At 33.7% G+C, this 16,172-nt stretch overlaps 4 protein-coding genes and 1 non-coding gene across 6 annotated transcripts; 3 read left to right on the top strand and 2 right to left on the bottom strand.

Moving 5' to 3' along the window:
- The first annotated feature begins 1,372 nt into the window (after nucleotides 1-1,372).
- LOC108207762 (uncharacterized) lies at nucleotides 1,373-5,086 on the top strand. Its single transcript, XM_017378192.2, has 2 exons — nucleotides 1,373-2,137; nucleotides 4,207-5,086. The coding sequence occupies exons 1-2, from the start codon at nucleotides 1,424-1,426 to the stop codon at nucleotides 4,936-4,938; spliced, it is 1,446 nt and encodes a 481-aa protein (XP_017233681.1). The 5' UTR covers nucleotides 1,373-1,423; the 3' UTR covers nucleotides 4,939-5,086.
- A 367-nt stretch (nucleotides 5,087-5,453) lies between these two features.
- LOC108206445 (uncharacterized) lies at nucleotides 5,454-8,519 on the bottom strand. The gene is made up of 6 exons (XM_017376748.2): nucleotides 8,360-8,519; nucleotides 6,514-6,580; nucleotides 6,290-6,412; nucleotides 6,121-6,204; nucleotides 5,917-6,003; nucleotides 5,454-5,803 (listed from the first exon to the last, which is right to left on the bottom strand). The coding sequence occupies exons 1-6, from the start codon at nucleotides 8,425-8,427 to the stop codon at nucleotides 5,717-5,719; spliced, it is 516 nt and encodes a 171-aa protein (XP_017232237.1). The 5' UTR covers nucleotides 8,428-8,519; the 3' UTR covers nucleotides 5,454-5,716.
- Nucleotides 8,520-8,587: 68 nt separating this feature from the next.
- On the bottom strand, nucleotides 8,588-8,660 carry TRNAR-CCU (transfer RNA arginine (anticodon CCU)). Its single transcript has one exon. It is a non-coding gene; the product is annotated as a tRNA-Arg (tRNA).
- Nucleotides 8,661-8,815: 155 nt separating this feature from the next.
- On the top strand, nucleotides 8,816-12,701 carry LOC108208550 (receptor-like protein kinase At3g21340). Its single transcript, XM_017379079.2, has 9 exons — nucleotides 8,816-8,930; nucleotides 9,259-9,799; nucleotides 10,034-10,497; nucleotides 10,771-10,906; nucleotides 11,117-11,188; nucleotides 11,445-11,513; nucleotides 11,650-11,721; nucleotides 11,956-12,027; nucleotides 12,210-12,701. Exons 1-9 carry the CDS (start codon nucleotides 8,855-8,857, stop codon nucleotides 12,244-12,246), a joined length of 1,539 nt encoding a protein of 512 aa, XP_017234568.1. The 5' UTR covers nucleotides 8,816-8,854; the 3' UTR covers nucleotides 12,247-12,701.
- A 59-nt stretch (nucleotides 12,702-12,760) lies between these two features.
- Nucleotides 12,761-13,844, top strand: LOC108208412 (calmodulin-like protein 30). 2 transcript variants are annotated; one of them, XM_017378946.2, is made up of 2 exons: nucleotides 12,761-13,250; nucleotides 13,654-13,844. In XM_017378946.2, exons 1-2 carry the CDS (start codon nucleotides 12,786-12,788, stop codon nucleotides 13,729-13,731), a joined length of 543 nt encoding a protein of 180 aa, XP_017234435.2. In that variant the 5' UTR covers nucleotides 12,761-12,785; the 3' UTR covers nucleotides 13,732-13,844. The 2 variants fall into 2 exon arrangements, with proteins under 2 accessions (XP_017234435.2, XP_017234434.1); XM_017378945.2 differs by lacking the exon at nucleotides 13,654-13,844 and having other exon boundaries at nucleotides 12,762-13,488.
- Nucleotides 13,845-16,172: the final 2,328 nt, after the last annotated feature.

Genomic DNA, 16,172 nt, shown 5'->3' on the forward strand with positions numbered 1-16,172 from the left:
CTTCATAAATTTTAATAACTTTATCTTATTATCATTTTCAAGATAAAGATATACAAATAGAGAGGAAAACTTAATATTCGATGATTTATGAGATTTCTTTTTGTGTATAAAAATTCAAATACTAAATTTTTATTCGAAAGATAGACATATATCAAAGTACTATATATAAGGATAGACATATATCAAATCATCAATATATTACAGAATACTATTTTATTTTAATAATACTACAGAGAATTAGTAATATAATGCTAACAATCAAATCCGAACCTAACTTTACTGGCAAAAAAAATCCGAACCTAACATCAGTGACTAGAAGAAGAAAAAAATTAGTTGAGTAGTAGGTTTCTAAATACATAATGAGTTCGGTGACAAAAAAATCTATTTTCCCTTAAATATTATAAATTAATTATTTATTATTATAATAAAATTATATATCAAAATAGACTAAATATAGAGTACATTCTAATAATATGAGTAATTTTTAAAATGAGATGATATAAACACATTTCAGTCAAACGTACCATCAAATCAAAACGAGGATGGAGAGTAATAGAGTATGATGCATACGACCAGGGAGTGTGACAAGAGGAATCTTCTACTCACTGGCCGGCGGCCGCTGCACATCTAACAACGTACTTACCCTCACCCTCCACGTGTTTGGACCCGACCAAGACGATGACAGTTTATTTTTAGTTAAATCTGTTCAGAGCATGTTGACGCTAATATTTAATTGTATTTAACATTTCATCATTAAAATTATTAATATCTAATTTCATTTTTTTTAATTATATTTTTGTTATTTTTATTAAAAAAAATTCTAACAATTAAAAAAATTGTCATGGCTCAACTAATTATAATTATAAATAAATATTAAGATATATGTATATAAATTGTTGTATATATTTTTATAATTTTAAAAGTGAATCGTTGATAATTTTATTAAATATTTATAAGGAAAGCCAACAAGAGTGTGTTGAAACCTGGTGTGTCACACATATATTTTGACATTTTTTGTCAACGTCAAGTTGCTCAAAATATAGCTCGCTTTATAATTTTTATATTTTGTCAAAACTTGATTTCTTTTTTAATATTAATTAAAATATATTAAGTTCTAAAAACGAATAATAATTAAATATTTGACACGAGTGTAAAAAAACGAGCTAGTTATATTTCAAACGAGAGTAGTAGTGTTACACACATGAACACGAATCCGGAATCCCACACGTGACAACTTCTGCAGAGTCTATTCTTGACATCCCGTGTTTCAGTGTTTAAAAAGCGTTATCCAGCTGGGCTGCCACGTAGGATCTTTGACCAATATTGACCATCATCCTATATAAATCATCAGTTGTTCTCACAAATCACAATATCCAAACATATCTACTTTACATGCAACTGTCTGTCTGTGTCTCTCGTCAACATGCAAACCAGAAAATCATACAGAACACTTTCACCTCATCCGGCGGCTGCCACCAATAACAACCACCCACTGCCCCCGCTCAGCTCGGAGGAAGAAGCATTCATCATGGTCAGCGCGCTTACCAATGTCATAACAGGTGACATCGCGAATACGCTTCCATATATGCAGGAGACCGAAACATGCAAATTTTGTAACATCAGTGGCTGCTTAGGCTGCGATTTCTTCGGAATTGATGTATGTGAGAATGATTATAAAAATAATACGAATAAGGGTAAGAATGTTAACGCGGTGGTGATGAAGAAGAAAAAAAAGAATAATTACAGAGGGGTGAGACAGAGGCCGTGGGGAAAATGGGCGGCGGAGATACGAGACCCGAGGAAGGCGGCGCGTGTATGGCTAGGGACGTTTGAGACTGCGGAAGGGGCAGCGCGTGCTTACGATAAAGCTGCCATTGAGTTCAGGGGGCCAAGAGCAAAGCTCAATTTTCCTTTTGCTGATTACAAGTCTTCGTCTCAAATAAAACAAGAAGAAGAAGGTCCGCGACAAAAAGATGAGAAAAGGGAAGGAAATTTAAGAAGAATTGAAATGGAAATGGGGGAAATTAAAGAAAACGAGTGCTTTGGAATAATCGGAGATGACGAGTTTCAGAAATGGATGATGGCGATGGACAATTATGATCACTCTTGTGACTTGGCTAGTGGGATTATTGTTATATAAATCAAGTATTTTTCTTAGAGATATCAAATGAAGCGATAGCAACAACTGTATTTTATCAAGTTGAATAGCAAAACCATTTTCAAAATTCTTTAGTTGTGATTATTAGTATAAGCTCATATGACTTATTTGTAATTAAATTAAAAAAATATGTGTACTTTTTGTTTTGTAAGGGGAACAAAAATCTCATCAGTCTCCGGCTCAGTTAGTTGCCCAAATGGTTTGGATGCGATCACATAATCGATAAGTTAGATGGGACCGTTTGGAATTTTGGATTAATTTAAAAGAAGTGACTTCTTACTCATAGTAAAGAAGTGGAGCAGAAGTGAGAAGTAAACAAGTTAATAAAATGTTTGGAAAAGAAACAGAAACTGTGAGAGAGAACCTAACATTCTCAACTTCTTAAAAGTGCTTCTACTTTTTTACACAGACGGGTCAAGAGAAGCAGAAACCATAAGCAGTTTCGCTTCTCTCAACCAAACAGGCCCAATACCACTGCACACATAAGTTCATGTGATCTGAACACAAATACATAGTGCATGGGTAATTTGAGGTTCCTTCTCTGCGAAATCTCAAATCATGATTCACGATCCACCAAGCATTTTGATGCAACCACATTATTTTGGTTATGCAAGTAAAATTATTTATTATAAATATGTAGAGCACTACGAGAAAGTGGCTTTTCACTATAAAATTTTAGATTTAAATCCATCGTAAGTTATATATTAATTTATGACAGAATTTTTCCGTCATTTTGATCGAGTAGTAAATTCAAAAAATCGTCACAAATTTTGAAATTTATCGTAAAATTGATTTATGACGTATTTCTAATTTTCATCGTAAACTGAAGTGAGGCGCCCACTTAATTCATCATAAGTTATCCTTGCTAGATAACCCCATTTATTACCGTGAAATGGTGGTCAACAACTGAAAATATAATACTTGTTTTTGTATTTTATTATAAAAATCTAAATGAAATCAATAGTATTCCGTTATAAGTAGGCAACAATGAAATATCATTCAGATGTAACTATACTTTTCATCTCATCCACACGGTCGACATCCTATTTTCAGTTTGAATTTTTAGATTACATATAACGGCTGAGCACATTATAATATTTTGTAATATAATATAGTATCAAAAATATATTATACCCGGTTAAAATACCAACCGTGCTATCTTATTTCGTTTTAACAAATGTGTCTCTTTGTTACATTGATGTTATTGTATAAAACCTTACTCCCTCCGTCCCAATCATTTATATACAAATGGTTTGTACACGGAGACCAAGAAAAAGTGCAAAAAAGTGAGTAAAGTTAGAGGAAAAGTGGGTAAAGTGGTGGGACCCATTTATATTTAATGATAGATTTGAGATAGTGGAGGAAAATAGTGGGTGTAATAGTGTTTATATTATTATAGAATGAAGATAGTTGAAGAAAGTAGTAGGTGTAATAGTGTTTTATATTATTAAAAGTTACTATTTTTGGAATGTATAGAAATGATGGGACGTCCCAAAAAGGAAACTGTATAGAATTGACTGGGACGGAAGGAGTATTTGACACAATTTTTTTTTTGAGAGCATTATTTGACACAATTTAATTCTTACATAAAATTTAAATGTATATCCTAAATTTTTATTTAATATAAATTTTATAAAAAATAATTAAGAAAATTAATTTTTTTAATATTTTAAACAAAACACAATTAATATAGGACAAACCGGCGAGAAGTTGAAAGACAAAGTGCAGGCGGCGGGCAGTGACAAAGAGGAATCTTCTGCTCACTTTGCACGCAACAACATAGAAGCAGTACATAAATAAGTCCAGCTGTGCCAGAATCCTAGTCCAACACACTACCGTAGTACCGTGTGTGAATCAAACAGAGACAGTGACAGCTCACTCCCTTCCACTGTCCAGGTGTCCACAATTTCTGGATATAATACTACCCCACACGTGGGGAGAACTCGGAACAGTCAATTTTACTCATCCCCGTGTCTCAACTGTGTCGCCCAGCTGGGCAGCCACGTAATATTCCCATTTATATACCCACACTCTTTTCGCTCACTTAGACAATCTCATCAAAGCTGCTCTCGGACATGCAAACCAAAACACACAAGTCTCCGCTAAATCATCTAGACGCTACCAACAGTGATAATCAGACATCGAAACGACTGCGTTTTAGCCCGGATGAAGAATCATTCATTATGGTCAGCGCGCTCACAAATATTATAACCGGAAACACATCGTTTTTGCCGGAGACAACACGAGAGTCTAGAATTATTTCAACCGGTTCGACCACGAAAGCCTCCACGTCGTTTTTTCCGGAGACGACCGAGATGTGCAAGTTTTGTAACATTGCTGGCTGCTTAGGTTGCGATTTTTTCGCGGTGGAAGACAATAACAACAGCAAAAATAAAGGCAAGATTGTTGATGCGGTGACGAAGAAAAAGAAGAAGAAGAAGAAGAATTATAGAGGGGTGAGACAGAGGCCGTGGGGAAAATGGGCTGCGGAGATTCGGGACCCGAGGAAGGCGGCGCGTGTATGGCTAGGGACGTTTGAGACAGCAGAAGGGGCGGCGCGCGCATATGACAAAGCTGCTATTGAGTTCAGGGGGGCAAGAGCAAAGCTCAATTTCCCTTTTGCTGATTACAACTTTGCGTCTCAACAGCAAAAGCAAGAAGAAACAGTAGAATCGCGACAGGAAGAAGAAGATAGGAAGGAAGATGATTTAAGGATAAATGGGATGGAAATGACAGGTGACGATGATTTTGAGAAATGGATGGTGATGATGGATAGCTAGCTATGACTAGTTCAGCTAGTAGAACTGATATTCATATTGTTTGATTTTATACATAGATATTTTTTGTAGTGTAATTCAGGAATTTATTGTTGCGGCTCGGGGGATAGATATTTAATTGAATTTAATATACAAATCATACTTAACGTTAGTTTTCCTTTTTTTTTTTTTGTGTGGTCATAATATACTTAACGTTAGTTAATATAAATAAGTATATAAAAATATATACAAATTTGTATATATATTTTCACTTAAATTTAAATGCACGTAAGATCTTTCGTGCATGCATCATAATTTATGGATATGGTCTTCGGATAAGGTAAACGTATCATACCCACGTGTGCTGCTACATTCCGCCGAATTAAAACAATTATATGCTCTCACCATGTTTTATTTCGAATCGTAGAGTACAATACGTTCAAAGTAGGTCCGCAAATGAATTAAATATCAGATCAGAATGATTTTTTTTAGATAGATGTGAATGTGTTTAAATATAATCCAATCGATCGATAAGAATATAGCTCGAAGGAAGAGTGCTTTCAAAGAACCAATCATAGATGTTCTGTTTCACTAGAATCACACAATAATGAAAATGCAAATTACACTGTCAATAATATTCATCACACTAAATTGCACAGCTATCTTACTGCAGTCGATTGAACACCAGAGATGGCACAAGAGGGGTGGTACATTCTCAGATATCAAATTTTTCTATCATAAAGCATCACGAGCAGAGATGGCACAAGAGGGGTGGTACATTCTCAGATATCAAATTTTTCTATCATAAAGCATCACGAGCAGCAATACGGCATGTTATAGAATCGGCAAGTGATGATATTGCTAGTTCTGCTGGCGTTATTTTGTATTGCTGAAAGTGGTTGGAATTAAGCGATCAGCATAGAGGCTAGAGCAGCAGGTTAGTAATATACAGTAATGGCAACAGAAAGCAGCTTTTAACAAAATACAGCAAAACTAACACACCTTTTGTATTTGAGCATGGTTTGCTCTTTTTTCCAACTCCGTTAAATCAACCTTCTTACCTTCGACAAGTTTCTCTATAGCTGCAATCTATTTGGACAGCAAATTAAATCACTAATGGGAAAAACCAATGTATGCACACAACTATTGCAAAAAAATATAACAGCTATTTAGAACTCTGCATTATTCATGACAAAAGAGGCTCACCTCGTCTACAGAAGCATTAAAACGAGCCACAAGGACATATGTTACTTCTTCAGTAATTCCGCATCTTTTAAAGGATTCTTTGATCTGGTTAAAATAGAAATTAGAAACTGAGAAATATAACCAACTGAAAGGGACAAAACCATTAGTAAAGAAATTGGAAATTAATTACATGCTTAGAGCCCGAGTAGTTGAAAACCAACTCAGAATGTGGAGTGCGTGTTGCAAGCGATTCCCGTGATTTGGCTACAAGTGTCTTGTGAGCAGCAGCTAGAACAGGGAATATATCTGGGATCTGTGTCAATTAATGAAAGTATATTACACATACCTTGAGCATGATCATTTAAATGAAGTATCAGTTTTTTAACACAAGAAGATATCAAAAGTATTGCTTACAATCGATGCATTAAGAAAGGCTACTTCAGGTTCCAGCGTACCTGCTTGCATTGCATCGAGAAGTTTTCTAAAAAAAGTCATTTGGTTAAGCCTCAATTCAACTCTCTTTATAAGTGGATTTCGTTTGAATATCCTATTTAGTATAAGCATTGTGTTGTATGCTTTCCCACTTAAACAGGTAAAAAGTATCTGTACAAGCACTTGATTTTTTAAACAAGAACATATGCAAACAGCAAATCATATAAAGGATAATTAATGGTCAAAAATATCACTGAACTATACCCCAACCTGGAAGTGCACAACTTAACCAATAAACTTTTAATATATAAATCAATTACCTTGGGACAGCCTGCAAAGTTTAGAAATTGACTGACTTGTGATGTGGGCGGGTGGTCAAACATATTAGCAAGTACTCCCTACATCCCATTTTAAGTGTCTTGTTTGACTTTTGAATGGTCAAATTGACCAAATTTTGACTGAGATTTACACATATAAATAATATTTAAAAGTAAAAAAAATTATGTCACTATAAAATACATACAATATACTATAAAATGTAATTTTTAGTTTTTTAAAATAATAACGAATTTGTTCTTTATGCTTGGTCAAAAAATGATCAATTTGACCGTTGAAAATCAAAACAGAATACTTAAAATGAGATGGAGGGAATAAAAACTAGTTGGGTAATAAATCTAGGATCTTCAAGCTTTTCCGGTTCATGACCCACTTGCAAGTCGGTAATTATGGTCTAATCTAGTGATGTTTCAGATTTATAACTTTATTAAATACAAAAAGTCTTGATATTATCGATTGGAGTTAAGTGGTGAAATAGTAGTACATAGCAACCAGATTTATATCACGTCATAAGACTCGAGAGCTGTGCCTATGAGGTAGTCTGAGCAGAGGAAGGTTTGACAGATTTAGCCTTACAGGTTAGGCTGCCTATGGAAAACTGTATCAGTGGAACTTGTGTATATTTGAGTTGTTAGCATGGGTATGTCCCTGAGGACCAAGACATGAACTTTCTGTCGATATACATCATTGCATGATGTGGCCAATTTGATAAAATAAATTTGGAATATGGACCCATGTAAAGAGCTCACAGCCATAGTAATATGGAAAGACTGTATATTAGTACTGTGAATAATTGGCCTTTGAGTATAAAAACTAGAACACATTGCAAACACTCCAAACATTCTAATTTTGGGGACAAATGCATGAGTGATATAACAGAGTATGTACAATCATGTCACCTTCAAATCTAGCAGAAACAAACCTTGTTACTTTCTTAAAGTATTAAAGCAAATTCTTATGTCATAGGTTAATTAACACCTGTCTCCTACACTCTACAGATTATGCCTGGTCTGAAGTGAGAGTGTATTCCCTTCAATCATCAAAACAGCCACTTTGACAATTTCACACATCAAGAAACTACTCTTAAAATTACTATTTTACTCATCAAACAACAAGAAAAAGCTTGTCCTCAACTTCAGAATTAGAACTTCAAGAAAACAATTTTCTAGTGAACCACAAACAGATTCTCAATTCTCAATTGGCTTAGTTTCTATTGTAAAACATGGACTTGTTCTTTGAAATCACTTTTGAGTGAATCACAAAGAGATTCTCAATACTCAATTGGCTAACTTTGCAGTTTCTTGATTCTAAAAAAAATTACAAACTTTTTCCAGCAAAAACACAAAATTATACAAATTCAAAACAGGGCATTGTCAAACACAAAATACAGTCAAGTCAAATTATTACTACAATTGGTGCAAGACACACACACACACACACACACACACAGAGAGAGAGGGAGGGAGAGAGAGAGAGAGAGGGAGAGGGATACTTGGAATTGGTGACGTCTGTGAAGAGAGCAAGAGAGAGAGTAGCACCATTAATTTCAAAAACATTCATGTCTGCAAGATAATTTGAGGGCTGAAAATCAAAGCTTTTGCGGAGTTTTGTGCTGGGCAGTGCAAGTTGAAGGCTTGAAGCTAAGCTACATAAGGGTTTTGACTTTTGATAATGTAAAAAAATAAAATCAATAAAAAAGAAAAAGAAATTTTAAAAATAACGCGCCAGGAAGGGGTCGAACCTTCGACTTTCTGCTTAGGAAACAGACGCTCTATCCACTGAGCTACAGGCGCTTCACGTCCATGTTTGTTGTTTGATAAATATTTATATTATATAGAAAAGTATAATGTATAACAATTGGACTATGGTAAAAATTACAATGAGTTGTCTCGATTTATTGTAAAACCTTAAAATAGACCAATGTCGAACCATTCTTGTTTCTCAAAGGTGCCAAATTCATATTTGGTTTGGCACCCCCTCCCTAGCAATGTGCATCCCCTTGGTCCTCCTATGGCTTCTTAGCATTCCATTTCTCATCAATGCTGCCATCCCTCAGCCTAAAGGTAACAACTTTCATATTCTTCTGTACATGCAATCCTTGCTCTCACACCCTTTGTTCCCTAATTGAGTATTATGTTCATAATTTATCTATAACATTGATAATAAACACCCTTTGTCCTGAATGAACTGCATGTTCAAGAATCATCAAGAATTAGTAATGGGTATCAATATGCCTTGGATATATACTTTCTGTTGCGGAATTAATTTAGAACAATACACTAATTTGTGTCATGCTCAAAACCCATGAAAAAGCTTAATATCTTTTGGCTTAAATTTAATGTCTGTGTAGTTGGATCATCACAAACATTTACAGAAATGGAATTAGTGCAGGATTCTTGCTAAACTGCGGAGGACCAGAGTTTACTGCTAAAAATGGCCTAAAGTACATTCCAGATCATAGCCACATATTTGTCGGAAATGTTACATCTGTTAAGAAACCAGATGTATTGCCTCTACTGAAAACATTGAGGTATTTCCCGGACACTGCATCGAGGAAATACTGCTACACTTTTCCAGTAATCAAAGGTGGAAAGTTTCTTATTAGAACTACATATTACTATGGAGATTTTGATGGAAAGAAAGAACCACCAGTGTTTGATCAGATAATTGATGGAACTAGATGGAGCACTGTTAATACCACTGAGGATTATGCCAATGGCCTTAGCTCCTATTACGAGATTATAATCACTGCTCTTGCAAAGTCATTAAGTGTGTGCTTGGCAAAGAATGAACACACAGTTTCTAGCCCCTTTATCTCAGCTCTTGAGGTGATTTATCTCAAAAAATCATTGTATAATTCAACTGATTTTAGTAAACATGCTTTATCAATGGTGTCTCGAGCTAGCTTTGGCTCCGATGGAGATATAATAAGGTAATAAATATTGCAAATGTTTTTAAATTTCCTTGTAGTTCCATGGGATATTGGTAAATCATAGTTTTTCACAATAATTTCAATGCTTTTCGAAGTTCAAACTTCAAGGGATGCCTGCTTTCTCCCCCTTTTGAGACTGACAACATAGTTTCTAAAATCAATTCTTAAGTTTGAGTCTAGTCACAAAATGAAAAGGCCAGATTTGTTCTGATGACACTATAAATAATTGATTAGTTATCCAGATGATGCATATAACCGGGATTGGCAACCGTTTATGGATAGAAATGTTGCAGAAAAAAGCCACTCCAACATAAGTACTTCTGGATTTTGGAACAGTCCACCGGCAAAGACATTTACAACCGCAATCACAGCAAGCCAAGCCCAAACTCTCACAGTCAAATGGCCTCCATTTACATTGCCTGACAGTTTATACTATGTTGCGTTTTACTTTCAAGAAAGCCGAAGTCCAGGCCCATTTAGTTGGAGAGTTTTTGATGTCAGTGTAAATGGGAAAGTTTTCTACGAAAACCTCAATGTAACAACCACAGGTGTAAGTGTTTATAGCACGGAATGGCCTCTTGATGGGCAAGTAGAGATTGTTATGAATCCGCGGAGGGATATGCCTGTTGGCCCCTTAATCAATGCAGGGGAAATCTTTCAGATTCTGCCTCTAGGAGGAAGGACTGCTACTAGAGATGGTAAAATGATCAATTATCTGGATTAGATTAAATGATGTTATTTTGCTTGTACTTGGCCAATATTAAGTTCATGCATTCTAACATTTGCAATAGCAAGCATTGCTTCCTGAGTTACACACTTAAAAGATTTTAGATGCACAAAACAACATAAACAACTTTTGCTATTGCATGTATGATAGTTTTATGTACTCGTGTGAAGAATTTGGGTCACCAATATACCCTTTTAGTGATTTCATACTTATAACGATTCTATTTGTTTTGTTTTTTTCACAGTGAAAGTGATGAAAAAGTTGGCTAAAGGCCTTAAAAATCTGCCTCCTGATTGGAATGGAGATCCCTGCCTACCTAAACAAAATGGTTGGACTGGAGTTACATGTTCCGAAGGAAAAAACCCTCGAATCATCTCCTTGTAAGTTTTACTTATTAGTTATGTAACCGGAATCATGATAAATAATTAACATAATCTTTTTTATTTAGAAGTCATATAATTTCTGTCACGAAAATCAGTTTATAGTCCTATTTTCTAGTCCTTTAACCTGTTATCTTTGTTGTTTGATATGTAGGAACTCATGATTCAATTTGACTATATACTCTAACATTCATTCTGTCATATGTGAAGGAATCTAACTAGTTGTGGCATCTCCGGGACACTGCCCAAAGACATAGCCAATTTAACTGCCATCTCTAGTGTGTAAGTTATAAATCAGTGTTCTAAAAGTTCTTCTTAGGCAACCGGTAGCTTTTCAAAATATTTGTATGTGCCTATGCAGTAGTTGTTGCATAGATCCACATTGACACCCACCCAGAGCATCAGGCACTAGTCACCATCTCTGCCACTTCAATCTGCTAGCGAATATTAGAATACCCCTGGAGACTGTTTATCAGGCCCATCTTCTCTAGAAATTTGTACTAATAAAATATTGTTGTTTCATTTTACTATTGGGCAGATGGCTGGGAGGTAACAAGCTTTATGGCACAATTCCGGATATGAGCTCATTAAAGGCTCTGGAGTCCTTGTAAGTTGTATATCCGTGTGACCAAAGTCTCGCTTTTTTTTTTAATCTCAATCATTCTTGTTTCAGCTTTCTTGCGGGCTTAACGATACTTATATATCTCTTTTCATCTTTCATTACCTCCTTATATCTGTGAAAGGCGTTTGGAAGACAACAAATTTGAGGGAAAAATCCCTCAATCACTAGGAGAACTCCCAGAGCTCAAAGAAGTGTAAGCTTTTCTGGCTTAAGAACAAGATTTTTATATATGAAAAAAATGGGAGAAATGATATTAATACAGGAATTACCATCCTTACATCCTAGTGCAACGCATGCATCCGGTTCCCAGTACCATGTGTACTGTGTATATATAACATTAGCTCAATACTTAATTACATGGGGAAAATATAAATTGTGTATATTTGTAAATTCTAAATAGTTATCATCTTGTAAATATTTTTTACAGATTTCTTCAAAACAACAATCTGACCGGCAGCATTCCATACAATCTAGCGAATAAGAAAGAAATAAATCTTCAGTAAGTTCTTTTTCTTCTTCTTCTTCTTCTTCTTCTTCTTCTTCTTCTTCTTACCTTTTCAGAAATGTTGTTTTAGCAAGCAAGATTTGTAGAACGTCTTTAAGCAATTTTTCAAGAAATGTTCGAAGGTCACTAGACCTACTTTTGGAACTACTGAATCAATATTGAAATTCCTTTTGTAGGGTCTCTGGAAATAACTTGTCGGATGGAAAAGAATGATGCTAAAGAAAGGCTGAGAGAGAAACTGGAAAGCTTTTGCGTGCACATTGGATGGATGAAGGGGATGTTATTCAGCACAAGAGGGGTATAAAGAGAAAGTGATGGATCATTATTTTGAAAAATGATATAATTTTATTGTAATTCATACATGTTTCGCATCAAAATAAAAACTCTACAGCAAAACTCAAAATCAGGAACAGTGTATTGAATCTTTTGCAATTTATCCAACTCCAAAACAAACTTATACAGTTATAGTACAATTACTTTCCTTACTTCAACCTTTTTTTTATATTATAAACACAATCTCTGCAACCTGAACAAATAATCTGACATTCTATGCTTTAGCTTGATCGTATCTTCTAGCATACTTTAAGTTAAATTATAGTGTCTTTTTGTAGAAAAGAAGTTTGGGAATGAAGTTATTCTGCCTTGTGATCCACCTTTGAGCCTTAGAATGTGTGTATGTGAAGTATTCTTTTATTCTGCATGTACTATTATAAAAGGGTCATTAGCTTAAGAATGTCTTATGTAGAAATATTATGTCCCTTACCACAACATATTTAGATATGCAGTACAACATAAAGTTCCTTCGGAAACCATCTCGTATATTGTCCTTTGGCAGCAGGCAGAATTCAGGATCATTGCCTGTCCCGGAGCCAAACACAGATGAAATGAGGCAAATATTTGACAAATTTGACATTGACCGAGATGGGAAGATATCCCATGAAGAGTACAAGGTGATAATAAGAGCAGTGCAGAAGGACAGCACAAGCAAGGATGTTCAGAAGATCTTTGAGGTAGCTGATCTCGATGGAGATGGATTCATCAGTTACGAGGAGTTTGTGAATGTGCAGAAGAGGGGAGGCGTACTGAAGATGGTGGATATACAAAATGCTTTTCGCGTGTTTGATCTTAATGGTGATGGAAAGATTAGTGAGGAGGAAATTTTTGAGTTGATGGAAAGGCTTGGGGAGAAATGTAGCTTGCAAGATTGTCGAAAAATGGTGAGGGCTGTTGATACTAACCATGATGGTTTTGTTGACATAGATGAGTTTGTAGCCATGATGACTAACTCTGCAAATTAGCTTATACAATGTAGAATCTTACATGTCTTATTTACATTGTTACTTGACACTGTAGTAGATCGGAGTTCAGTTCATATAAGTGGTCAATAAATCTGTATTAAGATCAACTTCACCCAATATGTCATGCTAAAAATATTATGTACAACTGAGTTTTTGATTTATTAAAAAAAAACCAAAATACAGGCTCAATATTACAGCAACAAACGTGATGAAAACTGAAAATGGAATTTGGTACATTTGAATTTAATTAATCTTCTTTAAAAAGAGAATATGATTAATTTTGAGGTTGCCGGCGGTCTGATTGGGTTGATTTTGTTTTCAGGCCCAAATAGTGGAATGGCATACTCTGGTCTGGAAGCCTGGATCCAATATTGTTTTGGAGCTCATAATTAAAGCATAACTTCGGTTCATGCTGCTCACATAAATAAATGTATATAGATCCGGTTTAATATATAACTTTTTAATATATTCTATCTATAATAAATTTAAATAATAATACTCACCCTGTCCCTCTCATTCTCTTACAGTTTTTTCACACTGCTCATATAAAACATAATTCTATAACTTATTTTTGAAATTTTTCTTTTTTGTATAAAAATTTAAATATCAATTTTTTATTCAGAAGAAAAAAAATACAAAATAATTTATCGAACGAAAACAGTAGAATGTGCCGAGCCCAAAGATAAATAGTTTGAGAAAAAAATATTTTGACATTATTTTTTGTTTCTTTTCCTAAAAGTAATCTTTTCACAATTTTGTCTTTTCAAACCTATTTTCTAATTATTTTTAAGCTTTTGTTGACCAGACTGTATTATTATATATATAAGAACCCTAATCTAAAGGAACAAAGTTAAGAACTTTCAAAATATAATATTTCAGGCGACGAATTTGATTATCGTTCACTTGCGTTAGGCTCCTTCGCATCAACATCTTCTGAATGCGTCTAATACGCAAACATGCTGATGATAAAAAACATTCTCTTCGGTTGGTCCCTATCAGCGGAAGAATGTTTATGGCAGGTGAGTGAACCCTAGCGAAGTGGTTCAACTGCGCACTTTTTCTTACCGATACTCGATTAATATAAATGAAGACTAATTTAATTAGTCGTTGAGTTTAAACGCAAAAGTCTGCAAATGTTATTATGATAATTAAATCTAAGTTGGGCGGAATAGATTGTGAAATACATATCAATGCAAACGTTTTCTTTTGACCTATTAATATCAATTTTAGTGACACGAAATATTTAAATTAATGTTTCATGTTATCGGTGACTGTTGAATTTAGATAACCACTTCGCTAGGTATTTCAGTTTTTAGTTAATTAAGTTGAATTCTTTTGACAAAAAATTAAAATTTTAGTTATAACAACTTAATTATATTATTAGAATTTTATTGCAGATTCTAATTATTATTTTCTGCACTTCTGGGTAGAAGGCTATGAGATATTGAAGCATAGATTAAAGATTATAAAATGTGTATCATACTTCTCGATTGGTTTACAAAAATAATATTTCAAAGAGAATAATAATATGATGTTATATTCAATTTTTCAAAATAAAATAGATATCCAATTCAAAGTTTATAAATATATTAAATTTTGAAATATCTCTAATTATAAATTTAAATTATCCAAAAAATATGATAATATTAAATTAAGATTTTGCAGTGATATATGCTTATTTTGATGATATTAACTTAAGATTATTTAAAATTAAGTAAAATATGTTGAGATTGAAAAGCTTAAATTATGGATTTTATGATATTATATGGTGTATTTTATATTTTTAGAAATATGTAAATTATCTATGCAACTTAAAATTTTAAGGAACTAAGTCTATAATATTTTTAACTCAATCAAGTTAATATAAAATCACAATCGACTATAATTTACTAAAATTTATAAATTTTTATCAATTCATTTTTCCTTTTTAAACAATTATCATCGATTTATTAATGTTCAAATTCAATATACTATATATTAGCACCTACATATAAAATAATAACTAGAGCAATTCCCAAATCACCTTTCTAGCTTCCAAGGTAGGTTTACTAACAATTGTGGCAAAACCGGTGTGGAATAAATCGACTTGCATTATCAATTGTCAAATAAATATCATTTATCATGATATTACCAGCCAAATCCAAAATAATTAATCGTGCATAAACTCGATCCGGAATATCGGGGCACAAGCACAACCTATTTATTTTTAATTGTTTTCAGAAGGTAGTGTTAACCTTGAACCTACTTTACCAGTCTCCTTCTATTGAGAGTTCTGGTGCACTACCTTTAACAACACTCATGCTTCTCGAGTAGCTGTGAAGTACGTGGCAACGGGTTGTTGTAGCAGCTTTGACGGAAACAGTCTTTCCTAGCTAATTGGGCTACTTTATCTATGTTAATTTGAATTTGTTATCTATGTTAATTTGAATTTATACAATTAAATAATGTGTCTCTTTATTTGCATATAGATGTAACTTGGTTGGATGTATTTCTCGTTTATATTTGACCTAGACTTCATACTTCATCAAATGAACTTTTTGTTCTACACTTATCCAACATACATGCATCAACTACGTTACAGAAAGGCACATTAGTTTATTAATTTCAAAGTACACCAAATCAGTATCGGTGGATATAATTAGAATCTTTTGAGATTATGACTTATAGCTTAACATGAATTACTTAATAAGCCGGCAGTTAAATATCTGTTTTTATAGTTTTGATTTATCAATGACGTATAGTTTATTAAAAAATATAATAATAAAAATAAAAGTTATTTATGGATAATTTTTAACTTATGATTAATTTTCATCAAAAAAAAGTGTGAGATAAAAAGTACAA

This window comes from Daucus carota, chromosome 2, assembly GCF_001625215.2.
Source record: "Daucus carota subsp. sativus chromosome 2, DH1 v3.0, whole genome shotgun sequence".
NCBI lineage: Eukaryota > Viridiplantae > Streptophyta > Magnoliopsida > Apiales > Apiaceae > Daucus > Daucus carota.

Coding starts and splice junctions, on each gene's coding strand:
- LOC108208412 (XM_017378945.2), top strand. CDS start 12,786: ATGTCCCTTACCACAACATATTTAGATATGCAGTACAACATAAAGTTC.
- LOC108207762 (XM_017378192.2), top strand. CDS start 1,424: ATGCAAACCAGAAAATCATACAGAACACTTTCACCTCATCCGGCGGCT. Junction 2,138..4,206: donor CTAGTGGGATTATTGTTATA/TAAATCAAGTAT, acceptor TCGCTCACTTAG/ACAATCTCATCAAAGCTGCT.
- LOC108208550 (XM_017379079.2), top strand. CDS start 8,855: ATGTGCATCCCCTTGGTCCTCCTATGGCTTCTTAGCATTCCATTTCTC. Junction 11,189..11,444: donor TTAACTGCCATCTCTAGTGT/GTAAGTTATAAA, acceptor ACTATTGGGCAG/ATGGCTGGGAGGTAACAAGC. Junction 12,028..12,209: donor AAGAAAGAAATAAATCTTCA/GTAAGTTCTTTT, acceptor TTCCTTTTGTAG/GGTCTCTGGAAATAACTTGT.
- LOC108206445 (XM_017376748.2), bottom strand. CDS start 8,427: ATGAATGTTTTTGAAATTAATGGTGCTACTCTCTCTCTTGCTCTCTTC. Junction 6,581..8,359: donor ACAGACGTCACCAATTCCAA/GTATCCCTCTCC, acceptor GACTTTTTTTAG/AAAACTTCTCGATGCAATGC. Junction 5,804..5,916: donor ACCATGCTCAAATACAAAAG/GTGTGTTAGTTT, acceptor AACCACTTTCAG/CAATACAAAATAACGCCAGC.